The 14,824-nt window shown below is 59.7% G+C and overlaps 3 protein-coding genes across 12 annotated transcripts; all 3 read left to right on the top strand.

The window, feature by feature from the left end:
* Positions 1-724: 724 nt before the first annotated feature.
* Positions 725-3,500, top strand: SLC25A34 (solute carrier family 25 member 34). 5 transcript variants are annotated; one of them, XM_075027694.1, is made up of 5 exons: positions 725-1,401; positions 2,232-2,297; positions 2,647-2,799; positions 2,905-3,039; positions 3,116-3,500. In XM_075027694.1, the coding sequence occupies exons 1-5, from the start codon at positions 1,161-1,163 to the stop codon at positions 3,346-3,348; spliced, it is 828 nt and encodes a 275-aa protein (XP_074883795.1). In that variant the 5' UTR covers positions 725-1,160; the 3' UTR covers positions 3,349-3,500. The 5 variants fall into 5 exon arrangements, with proteins under 5 accessions (XP_074883795.1, XP_074883791.1, XP_074883794.1 ...); XM_075027690.1 differs by having other exon boundaries at positions 725-1,649; positions 2,913-3,039; XM_075027693.1 differs by having other exon boundaries at positions 725-1,649; positions 2,913-3,039; positions 3,135-3,419.
* Positions 3,501-3,591: 91 nt separating this feature from the next.
* TMEM82 (transmembrane protein 82) lies at positions 3,592-6,937 on the top strand. Of its 2 annotated transcripts, XM_075027689.1 has the most exons (6): positions 3,592-3,808; positions 3,893-3,965; positions 4,205-4,379; positions 5,436-5,844; positions 6,250-6,437; positions 6,544-6,937. In XM_075027689.1, the coding sequence occupies exons 1-6, from the start codon at positions 3,679-3,681 to the stop codon at positions 6,604-6,606; spliced, it is 1,038 nt and encodes a 345-aa protein (XP_074883790.1). In that variant the 5' UTR covers positions 3,592-3,678; the 3' UTR covers positions 6,607-6,937. The 2 variants fall into 2 exon arrangements, with proteins under 2 accessions (XP_074883790.1, XP_074883789.1); XM_075027688.1 differs by having other exon boundaries at positions 3,672-3,965.
* Positions 6,938-7,998: 1,061 nt separating this feature from the next.
* Positions 7,999-12,820, top strand: FBLIM1 (filamin binding LIM protein 1). Of its 5 annotated transcripts, none has more exons than XM_075027685.1 (8): positions 8,001-8,051; positions 9,259-9,414; positions 10,178-10,386; positions 10,756-10,889; positions 10,983-11,094; positions 11,188-11,357; positions 11,464-11,862; positions 12,197-12,820. In XM_075027685.1, the coding sequence occupies exons 2-8, from the start codon at positions 9,389-9,391 to the stop codon at positions 12,308-12,310; spliced, it is 1,164 nt and encodes a 387-aa protein (XP_074883786.1). In that variant the 5' UTR covers positions 8,001-8,051; positions 9,259-9,388; the 3' UTR covers positions 12,311-12,820. The 5 variants fall into 5 exon arrangements, with proteins under 5 accessions (XP_074883784.1, XP_074883786.1, XP_074883783.1 ...); XM_075027686.1 differs by lacking the exon at positions 8,001-8,051 and having other exon boundaries at positions 8,415-9,414; positions 11,464-11,642; positions 11,745-11,862; XM_075027683.1 differs by having other exon boundaries at positions 7,999-8,051; positions 9,085-10,386.
* The last annotated feature ends 2,004 nt before the right edge of the window (positions 12,821-14,824 follow it).

The following is a 14,824-nucleotide window of genomic DNA, read 5'->3' as shown; positions in this document are numbered from 1 at the left end:
ACAAATTCCCGTGCTGGGGCCTGCTGTTCTTCCTCCCCCTCCGTGATGTTGGAGCCCGCAGCTCCGCTGTAGGGCAGAGAGAAGGAGATACCTAGGCTGGAGAGAAGAGGGAGGAGAGAAGGGGAGGACGTGCACCCTGGCTCCTCGCTGAACCCCAGCGGCATTAACCCTGCAGCGGGGCACGTTCATGGCTTCAACTGTGAATTATCTGAATTATCTGTCCCGACGCTCTGGCCCTGTTTATCCCTGGATCCTGGAGATATTCCCAGTCTAGACAAGGAATAAACAACCGCAGGGCTAACCTCCAGTGTCACCCACCTTCCCCATTAACCCTCCCTTGCCTTTGGGGATCAAAGGGGGGTGATTTGGGGGGGATATTGGGGATGGGGCAGCCATGGGGGGGGGGGGAGTTTGGGACTTTGGGGGTTCCCCCCCACCAGTAATCACTGAAGTGGCTTGGCCATGGCTATGCCGTGATGTAAACCTGGGACCCGAGGGGTCACTGTGCAACCCTAAAAGTAGGAATCCATGGGGGAGGTGGACAGTGAGACCCCCCACCCTCTCCCCCGCAGCTTTTTGGCCTGGGAAACTCCAATTTCAAAACATTTTGGTAACCCCAGCGAGGGGCTGGCACTGGGAGAGGAGGGTGACACACTCCCCATAACCCCCCAAACCGCAGTCAAAAGTACAACGAGTTGACCAGTCCTTATACCTCCGCCCCTCCCTGGGGTTTGTCCAGCTGTCTGCAGAGGGGGGGGCTCATGGCTGTGTGTGCCCCCCAAAACCGCCCTTCCTCAGCTTTTATTTCCCTTTTATCATGCCTTTTTTTTTTTTTTTTTTTTTTTCCCAGAAACAGCCCTTTTTTTTCCCTATTTGCGCCGGGGCACCACCAAGTCACGTGAGACAAGGACGCCCGGCCGGGATTTGGCTGCCAGGCGTGCGTCGGTGCTGGGGTGGGGGGGAACGCACCCCCAGGCCTGACCTTTGCCCCATATCCCTTCCCCAAATTTGTGGGTGGCTTTGGATTTGGGGGGAGGGGGGGGTAGTTTGCAGGAGGCGGTGTTCGCTCTCCCCCCCCCCCCCCGCTATTTTTCCCTGCAGTGTGGGGGGGCGGGGGGGGGAAGGTGGAGCCTGGGGCCATCCCTGCAAGCAGGTGCCGCATGGCGGCCGGTACCGGGGCCCTCGCACCCTTCCCCGGGCCCCCCTCCACCTCCCTGCATGAATTCCCTTATCCCCCCCAAAGCAGAGCCCGCGTCGCACGAGGTTCCCCAGCCGGAGGGGTACCGCCGGCTATCGATTTGGTGCTGGGAGCGACGGCCGGTTGCTTGGCCTGCGTCCTCACCAACCCGTTGGAGGTGGTCAAGACGCGGCTACAGCTGCAGGGCGAATTGCAGCCCCCCGGTACCTACCCCCGACCCTACCGAGGGGTGCTGCGAGCGGTGGGGGCCGTGTGCCGGGCCGATGGGCTACGGGGGCTGCAGAAGGGTCTGGCCGCCGGCCTCCTTTATCAGGGGTTGATGAACGGCGTTCGGTTTTATTGCTATTCCCACGCCGAGGACGCCGGCTGGACCGGGTATCCCGGTGGTACGGTGGCTGCCGGGGCCGTGGCCGGGGCGGTGGGAGCTTTCGTGGGCAGCCCCGCGTACCTGGTGAGTGCCGCTCTGCCCCAGAAGCCCTCGCATCGGGGCGCGGGGGGGGGGGGGGTGAGGTGGGGAGGGGGCATCGTGGGGGACACCCCCCCCTTCCAGAAGCTTTGGCTGCATCCTATAAACGCTGGCTCGGTGCATCCCTTCTCCCCCTGCTTTGCTTTGCTTCACCTCCAAAAATGGGGGGCTGCTTTGTGCATGCTCTTTGCCAACCAGCACCCCCTTCTCCCCCGTCCCCCCCCCCCCGGAAACCTGAGCAGAAAAGCCCCATGTATGGAAATTGGGGTGGTTTTCCCCCCTTTTTGGGGGGGTGTCTCCTGGTTTGGGGAGTTCAGAGCTCAAAGTGTGGGGCTGCAGCGGGTGTTTGGGGGGGCCCTTTGCCCCAGGGCACGTGGGGGGGGGGGGAGAAAAAAATAGGGTTCAAAGTCTGAAAGCACCGTTTGGCAACACATCTGGGCACCCCACATCTGCCGGAGAGGCTCAAAACACCCCCAAAAGCTGCTAAGAAGAGATGGGGGGGAACCACAGCCCGTCCCAGGGAGGGGCTTGAGGGGGTTTCGTCACCTGGCGTTGTCTCCCCCCCAGGTCAAGACCCACCTCCAAGCCCAGACGCTGGCAGCTGTGGCCGTGGGCCACCAGCACAACCACGAGGTGAGGGGGGACAGGGCGGGGGGGGTGGACAGGATGACACAATTTGGTGGCACCTTGGCCGCGCAGGCGCCGGGACCCAGCGGGGACGATGCTATTTTGGCCACCGGGTATTTAAAGCTGCTGTTTGGCAGCTCGGCCCCGTATAGATGCTATAAATAACGGCGCAAGGACGGGGAGGGGGTGACAGGGACACGGAGATGTGCCACTGAATTCTGACACCCCTCAGGACCCGTGTCACCTAGCCAGAGCCACGGTGGCTTCGTGCCACCCACGAGCAACGGGGTTGGAAATTTTGCCGGGGTGGGATGCACCATTGCCGTTCTTTCCCAAATTTCCTCTTTTCCCCCAGAGCATCTCCGGCGCTTTCAAGAGCATCTACAAGCAGCACGGGGTGGCGGGGCTGTGGCGGGGGGTGACGGGCGCCGTGCCCCGCGTGGCCGTGGGCTCGGCTGCGCAGCTCGCCACCTTCACCTCCGCCAAGGACTGGGTCTGCGAGCGCCAGGTGAGGAGGAACGTGTGCCGGATCCGGTTTCCGTCAGCCCCTCTCGCTCCCCTTTTTTTTTTTTTGGGGGGGGGGGTAAGAGCTGATGACCAGCGTTTCCCGCAGTGGTTCAGGGAGGGCAGCTGGGCTGCGGTGCTGGCGGGGGGCATGGTGAGCGGTGTGGCCGTGGCGGTGACGATGACGCCCTTCGACGTGGTCAGCACCCGTCTCTACAACCAGCCAGTGGACGCCGACGGCACGGTAAGGCCATTTGGCAAAAGACGGGGAGCTGGGGGACACGGCTTTTCCCGGGATTTCATCCGGCAGGGGTGCGCAGCCTGCTCCTCTCTCCCCAGGGCAAGCTCTACAGGGGTTTTTTGGATTGCATCCTGCAAATCTCCAGCAAAGAGGGGCTGCTGGGCTTGTACAAGGGCATCGGCGCCGTCTACCTCCGCCTCGGCCCCCACACCGTCCTCAGCCTCTTCTTTTGGGATGAACTCAGGAAGATGGTGCAGCACCAGCAGCCCCCGGGGCCATAGGACAGGCTCCCAGCCCCACTGTGGACACTAATAAAGGGGTTTTTCTATTTTTGGTGTCGTTTCAGGGTCTTTGGGGTGGTATAAATGGGGGGAGCTTCGTGCCCTGCAAAGCCAGGACCTGAAAAGCTGTGATGCATCAGGCTGGAGAGGATAATGGCAGTGCCAGGGTGGGGGGAGATTAAAGATGCTGGTGGTCCCCAAGCCCCACCATGTGAATCCCATCACCGCATCCCTCTCCCCACCCTAATTTTCCTCTCCATGGGGCAGCTGGAGCTCAGCTCCTCCGGCCAGGGCTCCACCTGCCCCTGCTTGCCCCGGCAATGATTTACTAGCCGGGGGGGCCGCTCCCAGCCTCCACCCCATGGACTTTGGAGCTGGGGCCTGGCTATGCCGTGGCTTCTCTCTACCAAAAATGTTTTCTCTGGGGTCCTGGCTGCCGGCATTGCCTGGGCTGGCATGGGGCTGGGCACTGCTGGATGCACTCCTGCAAGGTGAGAGCCCTTGGGGATGGCATGGGGACGGCTTGGGGACAGCCTGGGGGACACTGGTGACCCGCTGCTGCCTTTTCCCTGCAGGGTTGGTGGGTGCCTGCGCCGTCTCGGTGCTCTGCAGCCTCCTGAAAGTTTATCTCTACATCCAGTGCCTGAAGTAAGCGCCGGCCCTGCTTCTCCCCTGGGGGATTTGTTTTGGGGAGCTGCTTTTGGGATCCACTGTCTGGGCGGAGGGGCAGCTCTCAGCACCCATGGGTGTACAGGGCAGGGGCTGCACCCTCTTCTCCCTGCTGCAAAGCACAGGGGAGGTCTCCGAGGCTGCCACCCCATTTTGAGGTGGCGGAGGAGGAAGGGGACATCCCGTCCGGCTCAGCGTGTCCCCCCCGCTGTCCCCAGTGACCCAGAGAGGCAGGCGGAGAAGGAGGCGATCCGGACGCAGCGGTGGGTGCTGGAGTCGCTGCACGTGGTGATGCTGACAGGCGTGCTGGCGCTGGTGGGCTCCCGCGTGGCTGCGCTGGTGGTGCTGGAGTTCTCCCTGCGCGCCGTCTCCACCGTCCTCTCCCTCGGCAAGGTGAGATGAGATGGGGAAACTGAGGCACGGCAGAGCGGTGCTGTGGAGGGAGCCCTGAAACTGTGCATCCCTTGCAGATTTGCAAGGGGATTGCTTTGCAGCTGAGCATCTCTTGCAGATTTGCAACAGCCATTGGGGCTGCGGCATGGAGGAGAGCATGCATCACTTTGCAGGCACACATCCCCTCGCTGCTTTGCAACACCCGTGGGGAGGACAGGGAAGATGGCGTGAAGAAGACCATGCATGGCTTTGCAAACTCTGCAGGGAGGATGAGGGCTGTGGCATGCCTGAAATAATGCATCCTCCTGCCACTTGCAGCACTCATGGGGCACATGGGAGCCCTGGCATGGAGGAGCCTACGCATCCCCCTGCTGCTTTGCAACCTCTGCATGGAGGATGAGGATGGCTGGCATGGAGAAAACCATGCATTGCTTTGCATGCATGCATGCCTTTGCAACTGTGCAGCCCCTTGCTGCTTGCATCACCCATGGGGAGGATAGGGGCTGTGGCATGGAGGCAACCATGCATGACTTCACAACCGTGCATCCCCTTGCTGCATGCAACACCTGCAGGGTTATGGAGGGCTGCAGCATGGAAAAGGCCATGCATGGCTTTGCAACTGTGCATCCCCTTGCAGCTTTGCAACACCTGCAGGGAGGATAAGGGCTACAGCATGCCCAAAATAATCCATCCCCTTGCTGCTTACAGCACCCATGGGGCAAACGAGAGCCACGGCATGGAGGAGCCTACGCGTCCCCCTGCTGCTTTGCAACCTCTGTGGGGAGGATGAGTATGGCTGGCATGGAGAAAATAATGCGTTGCTTTGCATGCATGCCTGCCTTTGCAACTGTGCAGCCCCTTGCTGTTTGCGACACCTGTGGAGGTGCAGCATGGAGGAAGCCACGCATTGCTTTGCAGCCGTGCATCCCCTCGCTGCTTGCAACACCCATGGGGGTTACGGGGAGGCTGCAGCACAGGGAAGCCATGCATCGCTTTGCAGCCATGCATCCCCTTGCAACCTCCACAGCAGCTGACGGTGCTGCCCCGCTCTCGCAGGGCACCCACAGCAGCCAGCTCTACCTGCTGTGCCAGTACTCGCTGGGCTGCGGGGTGTCCTGCGGTCTCAGCTTCTTGCTGGAAGGGGCTCCCCACAGGACCTGCAACCTGGTGCTGGCGGCGGGGCTGGCGGGGCTGCTGGCCGCCTACACCCGGCGCCTGGCTCGTCACGTCTGCACCCTCTATGAGCTGCACAGCCGAGCACGTTACTGCGGCATCTGCATCCTCCTTCTCGCCGCCGGTCATGGCATCCCCCGGCTGCTCTGGAATGCTTTGGCCATCACCTTTGCCGTGGCCGATTTGGCCGCCGTGGTGCTCATCAACCGGGATTTCCTCTCCACGGCAGAGGCCGTCCGCTTCTGGATGCCGCTCACCATCTGCTACACACTGCTGGTCATCTCCATGCAAGGTGAGAAGGGGACCGAACCCCCAATTATGTTGTGGAGTTTTTTTTTTCGGGGGGGGGGGGTTATGCCCTGGTATGGAGCATCCTGGGGCTGCATGGGAGGATAAGAGGCCAGCTGAGGCTGTAGAGGGGCTATATGGGGCATTCTAGGGGTATATGGGGCTGTATGGGGGCACAGGGGACATGCTGGGGCTGTATAGGGTCACCTGGGGCTGTATAGGGTCACCTGGGGCTGTATAGGGTCACCTGGGGCTGTATAGGGTCACCTGGGGCTGTATAGGGTCACCTGGGGCTATATGCGAAGCCACCCCATAGCATCCCTGAAATCCATGGTGTCCCCCAGTTGTTGGGCTGGGGAGGGGACAGGGTCCCCCCCACGGTGGCCACCCCAACACCACGTCCTTGCAGAGGAGACGCGGCAGAGCACTGGCAGGCGGCCGGTTTACCAGACGGTGCTGGTACGAATGGGCGGCCTCTTCATCCTCCTCCTTACGGTCGGCCGTTGGACTGATGTCCTCCATGTCCTCGTCTCGCTGCTGGGAGAGCTCTGGTGCCTGCTCCGTGCCGGCGTCATGCTGGAGGCGTGCTGGCGGCAGGTGAGATGGGGTCACCTCCCCGCCAGGACGTCGGGGTGAGGAGCTGGCAGCAGTCCCGAGGCCACAGTGAGGGGCCTTTCTGCTTCTCTTCTTCCATCTCCTGTAGGATTTCGGCCAGCAGTCTCGGCTGGATAGGCGGTTGGGATCGAGATCAGAGGAGACGTCCTGATAAGCTGCGGGGTGTAACCAGGCATCAGAAACTCAGGGTGGCTTCACTTGGCTCCCCGAAACGCGGGCACCCCCCAAATTCCCCCCATCACCGATCCCCCATGGGGACAAAGGAAAAAGGGCTCCCAGAAGATGCTCGACCCCATCCCACAGGGTGGGGGAGGTTGGGGGGACATTCACACGGCCCCTGGCTCTTGGGGGGACCCCGCGATGCTGCGGCAGTGGTAGGGGTTTGCTCTCTGGTCCCACCGAGGACGTGGGATGCTGGCAGATGTCCCTGTCCTCAGTGGCTGTGGGGCTACACTGTCACAGCACAGGGGCCTCTGGGGACTTATAAGCCTCAGAAAATAAAGGTTTTTTTCAGCAAAATCCATGGGCAGAGCGGGCTGGGGTCCTGTTGTGCTGGAGAGGGATTTGGAGATGGCTGCAGTGCAGCTTTCTGGAGGAGGTGGGTGGTGCAGTTCCTCCCCAGGAAGGGAAACTGAGGCAGGGAGGGGGTGACCATCTGGCTGAGAGGTGCCTCTGTGCCTCAGTTTCCCCACCTGGCTGCAACTGGCTGTGCCATGCCATGGGACAACAGGCCCTGCGCAGGTGGGGTGCAATTTGGGGAGGGAGGGAGGCCCCGGAGGTGGCTGCTTGCCTGAGCAAGAACCTACAGCCCCTGGAGGGGGGGGGGGGGGAGCAGGAGAGGGGCTGGGGCAGTATGGGGCATCCTGGGGCTGTATGGGGGCACATGGGAGGATAGGGGGTATGTGGAGGCAGTGGGGGTGTACGGGGACACAGGGGTCCACCTGGGGCTTTAATAGGGGTACCTGGGGCATCCTGGGTGTGTATGGGGGCTCAGGGGGTCACCTGGGGCTGTATAGGGGCACATAGGCATTCTGGGGGTGTATGGGGTGGTACATGGGGCACCCTGGGGATGCTGGGGGCCATCCAGGGCTGTATGGGGAACCCTGGGGACATGGGGCACCCAGAGGGTGCCTGGGGCAATCACAGGGGTCCATGGGATAACCTGGGGGGCATGAGAGCACGGGTCATCCCGGGGCACATAGGGGGACCCGAGGGGCCATGGGTCACTCCGGGACGCATGTGGCAGCCAGAGGGTTCAGGGGGCTCCCTGAGGCCGTATGGGGCACCCTGAGGTCCCACGGAGCACCCTGGGGTGCGTGGGGCAGTCAGAGGGGCCCACGGGGCACCCCAGGCTGCATAGGGCACCCTAAGAACATACCGGGCATCCTAGGAGGGGTGCGTGGGGCACCCTAAGGACATGTGCCCCCCCCCCCCCCCCAGGCCGTGGGGCAGGGAGGGGGGAGGAGGAAGGGAGGAGGAGGAGGAGGAGGGAGGAAGGGGCGGTGATGCCGGGTGGCTCTGCCTCCCCGCTGCCCCCGCCGCGCCGGGCAGGGCGCGCCCGTGGAGCGCACGGAGGGACCCGCACCGGCTGCCCAGGTAGGGGACGGGGACGGGGACACCCCTCGAGGGGCAAAGCGGGGTTGCAGGGCCCCCCCCACACCCCGGGCAGGCGACCCCCCGCCCGGTAGGGGACCTACATCCTTCAAGGTAGGACCCCCCCCCCCCCCACCCCAGGTAGGGGACAGGGGCCACCCCAGGTAATGGGATAAGGACCGCAGAGCCGTCCTGGGATGGGACAAGGGGACCAAGAGCCACCCCCAGGTATGGGGTGGGGGACATCCCCACGTAGGGGATTGGGGACAGCCCCAGGTAGGGGATGGGGGGCTCCCAGGTTGGGGGGGGGGGGACACGGTGGGGCCACCGGCCACATAGGGGACAGGGCATCCCCAGGTAGGGGACGGTGGTCTGCGGGGCTAGCCGGTGGGTGATAGGGGATTGCGGGGGGGCTGCGAGGCCACCCCCCAGGTAAGGGACAAGGGGACAGCAGGGAGACTCGGGGAAGGGACAAGGGGACTCCAAGGGCTGTGTCCCCCCACCCCGTCCCTTCTCCCTCGGGCATCCTCAAAGCGCTCTCCAAGAGGTCCCCAGCGCAGGGAACAGAGTTGGGGGACAGTTGTAGGAGGGCAATGCCCCATTCCAATTTTGGGGGGTATGTGGGGGTGCCCCATAAGTGGCCCTATCCCCGTTGGTCCTACCTGGGCTCCCACCCCAGGAGATTTTGGGGCGATGCTTGTGGGAAACCAGGGGGGCCCTTCCCAACGTGGCCTCGGCCATCCCAAACCAGGATGGAGCTACGTGGGGGATGGACAGACACCCCCCCAAAAAAAGGGAGGGGGGGCGAACCCCATTAATGCACCCCTCAAGCCTTAACCACCTGAATGGCCCCCGGCTTGGGGGGGAGAACCGGGGGGTGCCGCGACGGGGCCGCTGGGATCCCGTCAGCCCCGGCACAAAGAGGAATGCGATGAGCACATGGTTCCTATTAGCCCTGGAGATTTTTTTTTTTTTTCTTTTTCGGGTTGTTTTTTTATGATTATTACTCCCCCCTACCACCACCTATTTTCTGCAGCTCAGCCGGGGAGGAGGAAAACCAGCAGCTCCCGCGGGCGAGGATTTGAGCAGCTGGGCAAAGGCTGGCAGCGCTGGAGCCCGTTTGGGGTTTTGCCGGCGGGGAGGGAGGGAAGAAGGGAGCGAATCCGCTCAGGGTTTTTTCCTATTTAATCCCTTCCCCTGCTTGAGTCAGAGGCTGAAATCACCAGCATGCACATCCTGAAGCTTTTCCCCCACCACGGGGGGACCGGCTGCCCCTGAAAGGATGCACTGACGTCTTTGAGCGGGATTTTTGGGGGAGCAGAGCCACCCCGCACCAGGGCATGAGACCGGGCAACTCGTCACACAGGTATTTTTCAGGCCGCCGATTAATCTCGAGGATGAATCCTGCTTCACTGGCGCGGCACCCCGGCTAAAGCCTCGGGGTTCCCCCCTCCTCCAAACCATCCCGTTTGGGAAGGGGAAGCTTCGCCCCGGCTGCTTTTCCCGTTGGGAAGCTGAATAAACAGTCTTTTCCTTCCCAAGCGGGGTTTATCAGGGTCAGGCGCATCCTGCCTGCACCGCCAGGCGATGCTCGGGGGCCGTTTCGGTGACGGGGATGTGGTGATTTGTAACATTGTGCCTTGGTTTCCCCATCTGCAAAAATAAAGGGGGGATGCCTTGAGCTGGAAGTGATTAGCGGGGCGATGGGGAGCTAAGGGGCCTAGAAACACTCCAAAAAAAGGATTTGCAAAAGCAGATTCGTTGCAACCCCATTTTTAAGGGGAAAGGTGGGTTTTTCCTGCTGCCTGCAGGAAGTTTAATCCCAGGTGGGGGCAATAAGAGGAAATAAAGGGGGTTATGATGCTTACAGAAGGGTGGAGTTTGGCCACAGAGGCATGAAAATGGGAGATTTTGGCTGCTGCTTTGCTGGGACCCTTTACCATGTGTCGTCCCAGGCATGAGACCATTTATTGCCGTGACGTGGGACGGGCACGCTCGTTCCTTCTCCCTTTCCGGGAGGGTGAGGAGGGAGGCGGGTTGAGGCCGAAGGGCAGTGTGGCTGCGGGAGCTGCCGGTGCGCCCGTGGGTTTTGCTCTCTTTTATCTTATTTTCCCTAAAATCGAACCCAGGTCTGGCCCCTCTATGGCTTCAGCGATGCTGCCAGGGAAAGCGGAGAAGAGGATCGCTTCATCAGTCTTCATCACCCTGGTGCCACCGCGGAGGGAGGTGGTCACCAAGGAGAAAACCCAAAGAGAGTCGCAGCCGGACAGTGCCGAGGTCCCAGGCACACCTCACCCCCAGACCGCACCGCTGCAGCCCTCCACATTGCCCAACGGAGGTGAGGGGCGTCCGCAGGGGGCTGCAGGTGGTGTTGGGAGGATGATGATGGTGCTGAGGATGCTGCGGAGATGCTTTCCTAAAGGATGTGTATGCAGGCAGGGAGATATGGGGTTTTTTTTTGGGGCGGGGGGCTATTCCCCAAATCCCTGCACCCATCCCGGGATGGATCCGGCTGCTGGGGAAGGGCTGTGTTTGCTCTCCATCGCCGGGCGCTTATCAGTGCTGTTTGTCCACTCTGGCTGGGACAGCGTTTGCTTTTGGGGCACGTCAGCAAGCACCGCTGCAAAGCTGTTGGGGCATTATTGTGACAGGGCGTTATTGGATGTTATTGCTCCCCTAAACCTGCCATGTCTGGCTTTCACTGCAGAAATCCGCCCAGCGGCCCCCGTGCCTTCATCCCCGCCGGTCCTCGTCCTCTCCGAAGCGCCCCAGCCCTTGTCCGCAGAGGCACTGGGTCCGGCGCTGCAGCAATTGGACCTTGCAACACCTGCCACCCTCCAGGTGAGGACGATGGGGTGCAATTGCCCCAGTGCCTCAGTTTCCCCACCTGCAAGAGCATAAATGTAGCATGCCTTTGCTTTCCCTGCTTACCAGGCTCCTTCTGCCCTCCCCGCTGAATTGAGGCTGCCCAAATTTTGCCGGGAGCAAGCGGGCAAGCCACAGTGGCAGGATGCGAATGGGTACCCGGAGAGGGACAGCTCCAGAGGTAAGGGGGGGACCCAGCTGCGCAGTGTGGGCTTGTTCCCAGTTCGGGAAACTGAGGCACACGGCACCCAACCCCTCTCCCTTCTTCCCGCAGACATCTGTGCCTTCTGCCACAAAGTGGTGGGACCCCGGGAGCCAACGGTGGAGGCGATGCGGAAGCAGTACCACGCTGATTGCTTCACCTGCCGGACATGCCACCGGCTCCTGGCCGGCCAGCGCTACTACCAAAGAGACGGGCGGCCCACGTGCGATGCCTGCTACCAGGTACCCATCCTTCCTCGGGGACAACCAGCGCCCTCAGAGGAGTGGCAGATGCAGTTTCTTGGAGTGGGAGCTGGCATCTCATGGTGTGTCCCCCCCAAAACTTCAGGCCACGCTGGAGAAATGTGCCAAGTGCCGGGGTCTGATTGCGGAGCGCATTGTCCGTGCCCTGGGCAAGGGCTACCACCCTGGCTGCTTCTCCTGCACCGCCTGCGGCCGGGCCATCGGCGCCGAGAGCTTCGCCGTGGACGAGCGGGACGAGGTGTACTGCGTGGCCGACTTTTACAGGTCGGTGAGCATGGAAACGGGGGAGCATCCCCCATGTTGGGGGGGCTCAGCTCATCCTCGTCACCCCACAGGGCTCATGCCGCTCCTGTTTGCTCCCACCAGGAAATATGCTGCAGTTTGCAGCGCCTGTGAGCACCCCATTGTCCCCCGCGAGGACAAGGACACCTACAAGATCGAGTGCCTGGGACGCAGTTTCCATGAGAGCTGCTACCGCTGCGAGGTACAGTCCTGATGGGCCCCCAAAAGCTGAGGTGTTTGGCTCCGAGCCTTTGCAAAGCATGGCCACGGGGCTCACAGTGTCCAGGGTTATTTTTTAGCCAGCAGTTTATCTTGCAAGTGACAGGGAGGGGGAAAACCAGATAAATCAGGTTAAAAGGACAATGTGTTTGGCCAGGAGAGCTTCAGCTTTTCATGCTTTTGATGTAGTTTGCTGCTTTTTTCCAAATGCTGGTGGATTTTGCAGGAAAGGTGGGATACGATGGCACAGTGTGTCACATGCAAATGCAGCATGGAGACCCCTAAAACGTGGCTTCCCTTTCCCCTCTCGCCCCCAGAGCTGCGGGACGCCCTTGTCACCAGAGCCGACAGAGAATGGGTGCTACCCCCTGGACGACCACCTCCTCTGCAAGTCCTGCCACGTCCGCCGGCGAAATGAGTCGTCCTGCTAAAACCCCGTGGCTCAGCCTCCATCTTCCAGCACCAGCCACCAAAAAGGGGGTGCACCCACCAGGATGCACCCTGCAGCTGGTCCCGGGGTGCCTGCTGCATCCCCAAATAGCTGCACGACCAGCATTTTCATCACCAAAATGTACCCAGGACCCCAACCTGCTGGGCTGGCCAAGCAGAGAAGAACAGATGTAGTGTCCCGGCACAGCTCTGTGCTCATTACAAATGTAAAAAGCCCTGGCAGAGCAGTGGTGGTGGAGGAGCTGAGGTTTCGTTCACTTATTTCTTTTTTTAAACTCCTTTTCCGAGGCCGGTTTGGTTTCCTTGGGTGTTTTTTCTTTCTTCTCAAGCTTCCTTGGGGTTTCAATTAAACATTTCTCTCTGCGGTGATGCAGAGAGCAGGCACTGATTTAGTTACTCGCAGTTAAATAAAACCCCGAGTTTAAAACCCCTTGTTTCTTTCATCTGCCCTGAATTCCAAACCCATAAAATGCAAGTTTAAAAATAAGAAAAAAAAGCCACTCTTTAGGTTTTATAGGCATAGCAAAAGTCAGGTCGCTCAGGACAATAACACAGCTGATTTCAGGGTGCAGCGATTTGGCAGATGCTGCTGTTGCCCCAAGGGAGAGCAGAGGGTCGTTTTCTGGGGCCGGACTTGGGATTTTATGATGTGCGGTGGTGTTGATCAAAGGGTGTTTGGTGGTGGGGATTTTTTTGCAGCCAGCCTGTGCTTTCTGGGTTCCATCTCAACCAAGTCCCAGAGCCGGCAGAGGGCAGCCAGAGCACAAATTCCTCCATCAGGCAGAAAAACTCCGGCTAAACGCGCTCCTATATCCCATAGCCCCGTTATTGCACGTTATTCGAGACAACATCGCTCCACCGTCAGAAGCTTTTCCATCTTCTCTGGGTCCAACCCCCAAACCAGCAGAAATTAGACTCTTTTTCTGCGTGCCCAACATCTGTGCAACTGATGTCACTGGTGCTTAGTGGTTTTGTTTGCGAGGGCATTGCAAACCAGCCGGAGAAAGAGGGGTTTTCTTTTTAACTGAAAGTGCTTAAAAAGCCACCAATCAAGAGCAGAAAATAGCAAAAGCATCTGAGATGATGTTTAATGCTTTCCTGATGGAAAAAAGGGAGCTGCTAAAAAAAACCACCACCACCAAACCAGCAGCCATATGCTTCTAGGTCATGTTGTATAATGTCTCTCCAGCACATGCTGTATTTATGAATGAAAGGGTTAATGTATGGTTAATGTATGCACTGGAGTCCAGTGGGCTGGCTGATTAATCACACCAACTCCACAATTATTTCCTGCCAACTCTCCCCGTCTACAAAGCCTATTACTCAACGTTTGTTAATGTGCGTCTACGGCTCATCAATCAGGTCATAACTTGCTATAAACTTACTTATAAATAGGATGTTAATGTAAAGTTGCGGTCTGTCCCAGTCACGTAAGTAAGTGGCTTTGGGTCCGGCTGGGTGGGGACCCCGTGTCCCATGCTGGGGAAGTCCCATGCTCAAAGTCACCTCTCGCTTTCTAAAGTCTTTTGCTTGGTGGGGAAAACCAGGCACCAAAACGAAGCTGAAGAAGTAAAAAGACGTGGGCAGACTTGGTGGTGGCCAAAGGGAGTGGGGAAGGGAAGCCCCAGAGAGCATAGGGTTGCTTGGTTTTTTTGCAATACGGGTATTTTCCCAAGCGAGGTTTTCAGGGAGGATGGAAACACTGATACTGAGTGGCGTTTTGGATGCATTCTTGCACACTGGCTTAAACCCTTGGGGCAGCACCCTTGGGTGCTCAGCAAGCTATGCTACCCCTCCACAGAGCTAATGGCAGGAAGGGTTCAGGTATTTCCCCTGCAGAGCAAGCCGGGATGAGCTGTTAGCACCAGGACTGCAGCAAGTTTTGGCTGGAGGGAGGCAGGGAAATGTTTTTATCGATGTGAAGCTTTGGAGAAGATGCTGGAGGGTGAGGAGAAGGACAAGGTAGAGCTGGAGAGTTTGGTGGCACGGTGAAGGGACACAGAAGTGGTCAGATTTGGCATACTTTTCCAGGAGCAGAGGATGACAAGGGACAGGGATAGATAGACATGGGTGTAAGAGGATAAAAGACTGATTTAAGCCATTTTCTTCTCGGATAAGGGGAGAAGCGTTACAAGCTGAGGCATGGGGAGTGTTGCTATGCCTGAAAAGCACAGCCCTGCATTTTCCCCCAGGAGGATTTCGAGGAATTTCCAGTGCTGGCTGAGCCGTGTGGAGGAGATTTTGCAGGGGTGAAGCTGTGGGAGCTGGGTCCTATCCTGCTGCTGAGCAAGCCCACAGCGGCTGTGACGGCTCAGCCTGTCCTTGGGCTCCTTGCCCCGTTGCAAGTGCTTTTGCAAGCGCCTGGGTCTGCTAGCAAAAATAAAACAAATACAAAGCACACACGGAGCAATATGAAGCTCCTGCTCTGCCCTGGGAGCCCCCCAAAGCCTTGCAGAGCCCCCTGAGACCACCCAGGCATAAAACCCACTCAAGGT

This window comes from Buteo buteo, chromosome 5 (assembly GCF_964188355.1).
Source record: "Buteo buteo chromosome 5, bButBut1.hap1.1, whole genome shotgun sequence".
Taxonomy (NCBI): Eukaryota; Metazoa; Chordata; class Aves; order Accipitriformes; family Accipitridae; genus Buteo; species Buteo buteo.
The sequence above is the reverse complement of the archived record's forward strand: the minus strand, read 5'-3'. Positions and strand labels throughout refer to the sequence as shown.